A 3,808-nucleotide genomic window follows, 5' to 3' on the forward strand; every position below is an offset into this window, starting at 1 on the left:
TTCTAAAGCCTGGTCCAGTTCCCGAAGGCCCGGCCCGATGCAGACCTCCATCCAGCCGAACAGCAAACCTTCCGGGCCCCGAGCCCAGGAGGCCGGGAGGGGAGGAGCTCCCTGTGGGAGCCGCAGGGAACAGCCCAGGACCAGGGCGGAGGCAGGGGTGAAGGTGGGGATGACGTGTGACCAGCTTACCTTGCCAGTGACATAGTCCGGAATGAGGGTGGGTGGGCGGCTGGAGGGCAGTGGGCTCAGGGGGCCTGTGCCCGGGGGCATGGGGCAATCCTTGTGGACTCCTGTGAACAGATCTGGAAATGAGAGAGACAGGAGTGTTCTCCCGGAAGCCAGGTCAGGCCAGCCCTGGGGGGCGGGCGTGACTTGATTAGCACCCATCGTCATTTTGTAGAAAACAGACCCAAAGCCACAGCAGCTGTGTCCGGCCTGGTCCCCACAATGGGAATTACTTGCCCATCTGCTTGTTACTCCATTTTCCCTAATTCTAGCACCACACGCTGGCATTTTTTGGCCCCAAGGAGACCTCCAATTCTTGTACCTACTTTCCACTGGCTCCCATGGCCTCACCTCTCTCCCAGCCCAGCTAAGACTCCTGCAAATCCTATGAGCTCTCCGCCAACGACACCCTGGACCCCTCAACCCTCTGCCCTCCCCCTGCACCCGCTCTGTGCCTCTCTACCTCTTACAGGACTCTGCCCGGGGGTCCTCCCACACGTCTCTAATTCCCGCCAGGTTGCCCACCTCACCCGCCTTTCCTCCTCCCACCTCCATCCCTGGCACCCACCGCTGTGCCCCTGCCGCTGGCTTCTCCCCATTCCTTGCTGAGACCCAGAGCCTTCGAAAAGCATCACCCTTTCTTTTCACCTCGGAGCCCTGCCTGCGTTGTTGCTCACACCATCTGCTTTCCCTCCTGTGACAAAGACCTGTCCCGGCTCCCCGCCAGGTCCCGTCCCTGCCCACACCCAGGGCTCTGCTCTCTCTCCTGTGGGTTGTGTTTCCCGCTCCATCGAACGGGTCCATCCGTGTGGCACCTGCTTGATGCCTCCTGCTGGGACTCTGGCCTGCATTCTGACTCCTCTCCCTGCCTCACCCAGTCCCTCGCCACTGGGCCCGCCCCCAGCATCCTAGCAGCCCAAGCGCTCCCATCCTTTAAAGACCTTCTCTGAGCCGCTTCCCTCCAGCTCCTGCTCCCCCGCACCCCACCCCCAGGAAGCACTGTGTCCACCTCTCCTTCCTGGCCTCCCGTGTCCCCTCCACCACGCCAAGCAGCCTCTCATGGGTGGCCAGAACCTCCATGTGGCCAAGCTCAGCAGTGGCTTCTCACTGGCCTGGAGGGCACCGGGACACAGCCCATCCCTCCCTCTGAGCCGCACCCTCCTCTCGCCTCCCCTCCACCTCCCTGGCTGCTCCTCTCAGTCCTCCTTCCCTGCTCAGCCCCCTGCCTGCCCAGGCTCTATCCTGGGCCCTTCTCGCCTCCTGCCTCCCAGGCCGGCTCAGGGTGTGCGCCTGAGCCCACAGTCACACATCCAGCCCCACCTCTGCTTGAGCTCCTAACAGCATTTCCAGGTCCCTACCTGGATGCCCAAAGGCACCGCAAGCAAACCAGGGCAAATGGGGGTCGCAAACCCGAGTTCGTCTTCCTCCACAATTTCCGAAAATGATGCCACCGTCCTCCCAGCTGAACCGACAAAACACCAGGCGTAGCGTGGAGTCCTGCCTGCCCTGTGCCCTGCCCCCAATCCCTCTAAGCGACCAGCAAGCCCTCTGCTCTCCCACCTCAAGGAGGTTTGTCCCTCGTGGGGAGGCACCAGGCAACCCCAGAGACTGGGGAGCGGCTGGACTGAGACTGACACTTGCAGAGGTGTGGACAGGGAGGGGAAGGGGTGGGCCTAGAGCCGGGTGGGGAACCTTCTCTCTGCCCAGGGCCATTGGGATATTTATAACATCATCCGAGGGTCATACAGAATCATCAACTTAAACATTAGCTGCCGTATTTGATCAAACTTTTAATGAACTCACCCCTCAGGCCTTGCTAGGGCCAGGCCAAGTGACCTTACAAGCCTTATACGGCCCCTGGCCTGGCCTAGGAGAGAGTGTGGGTGCTCCAGCCGATGCCCAGATCCTTCTGGATCTCTCTCCCGGTTGTGCATCCACAGCCCTCCCCACCCTCCATGTGCTTTGCTTCCAAGGGGCAGCACCTGTCGCTCTTTCTAGGTGGGCTGCCCTCAGGCAACGGGAGCTGAAAGCATCTGAGAATTGATGTCTTCCCTTCCCCACCCCACCTGAGTGGCCCTTAGCCAGTGACTGGAGGTGCAGATCCCAGCACCTCTGTTTGGGGTCAGAACACTCTGAGCCTAACTGTCATTCCACAGTCCCCTGCGGCCCAGGATGAGGCCACCCCTGCAGGATGACAGACAGCCTTTCCGGCTCTGGTCCTCTGTCCTGCCTCTCAGTCCTTCATGTGTCAGCTGTACCCAGATCCCCGTGCCAGGGTCTGCTCTAGAGGTACCTGCGGAGGCTCTGGTGCCACACGGCCCGGTTCAAATCCCAGCCCCGCCCTCTACCACCTGTGGGACCTTGAGCACGTGCCTTTGCCTCTCCGAGCCTCTGTTTTCCTCATCTGTAAAATGGGCAGTTGGGGGAGCTTGTTCTAGTTCTTCAGAAATTGTCTACTAGGATGCCAAACGGATAACGAAGAGGCACAAGGGCCTGGCATTCTGAAGAAAGCCACTGTCGGGGTGGGGAGCACAGACCCCTCTTCAAGGGGGCTCCCCAGGCTCTGCTGCCCCTGCCTCAACCACCTTCGCACTCTGGCCACCTAATGAAATGAGGGAGGGGCTCCCAGACCCCTGCAGAAATTTGGAATGCTTGCAAAGGAGAGGCCAGCCCGGCCAGCGTGGCTCAGTGGTTGAGCGTCAACCTGTGAACCAGGAGGTCACGGTTCAATTCCCAATCAGGGCATATGCCCAGGTTGCGGGCTCAACCCCCAATGGGGGGGAGTGCAGGAGGCAGCCGATCAATGATTCTCTTTCATCATTGATGTTTTTTTTCTCTCTCTCTCCCCCCCTCCCTTCCTCTCTGAAATCAATAAAAATATACTTAAAAAAACAACAAAAAACAAAGGAGAGGCCAGCTTCTCACCCCCCCCCCCACCATTGGGTGTCCGCATAACTGGGGAGGGATGGCTGCAGTGGGCTGGGCAGGGCTGACGATGGTAAGAACTTTCTGTGTGTGCATGAGGTCATGATGCAAAATATATCTATTCTTATGGGTTCCAGTCAAAAAGGTTAGAAAGTGACCTGCTTAAGGCTCCAGAGAGCACAAGCCGAGCTGCCAAGTGCCGTTCAAGGTGGCACTGGCTCCAGGCTGCCCCGGGGGAACTTTGAAAGGGGCTGGAAAGTTTCGAGGGCCCCTGGCCATCGCCTGAGCCACAGACACTGGAGTCAGGAGGGCCGGGCACAGAGGAAGCTGGTAGGTGACGTCAAAGGCCTGGAGGAGACATGACTTGAACAAGGTCATTGGTCAAGGAGGTGGTGGTGACTCGAAGGACTCCTGGCTCCCAGCCCGCCTCCAAAAAAAAACCCCCCCCCAGCCTCCCTGCCCCCACCACAGGTGAGGGGCGGGTGCCCCTGCCAAAGCTGCCAGCACCCCCTGAGGACTTTGGCCCCATGAGGGCACAGGCTGGTTGCCATGGAGACATCAGGGAATGAACCAGCCCAGGGTGAAATCACAGGCTGCTCATGGCCCAGCTGGGACCACGGCCACGTCACCACCGGCAACTGGAAAAACACAGCATTTC

The 3,808-nt window shown here is 59.8% G+C and overlaps 1 protein-coding gene across 1 annotated transcript in view; it reads right to left on the reverse strand.

The window, feature by feature from the left end:
• The window catches only part of FAM131C (family with sequence similarity 131, member C), a 5,797-nt gene extending 5,389 nt beyond the window's left edge, over positions 1–408 (reverse strand). The window contains exon 1 of the mRNA XM_005886189.2: positions 190–408. Coding sequence (XP_005886251.1) covers positions 190–393 — 204 coding nt within the window. The 5' untranslated portion in view covers positions 394–408. The remainder of the gene's footprint in view (positions 1–189) is intronic.
• Between the last annotated feature and the right edge of the window lie 3,400 nt (positions 409–3,808).

This window comes from Myotis brandtii, unplaced genomic scaffold, assembly GCF_000412655.1.
Source record: "Myotis brandtii unplaced genomic scaffold, ASM41265v1 scaffold96, whole genome shotgun sequence".
Classification (NCBI taxonomy): Eukaryota; Metazoa; Chordata; class Mammalia; order Chiroptera; family Vespertilionidae; genus Myotis; species Myotis brandtii.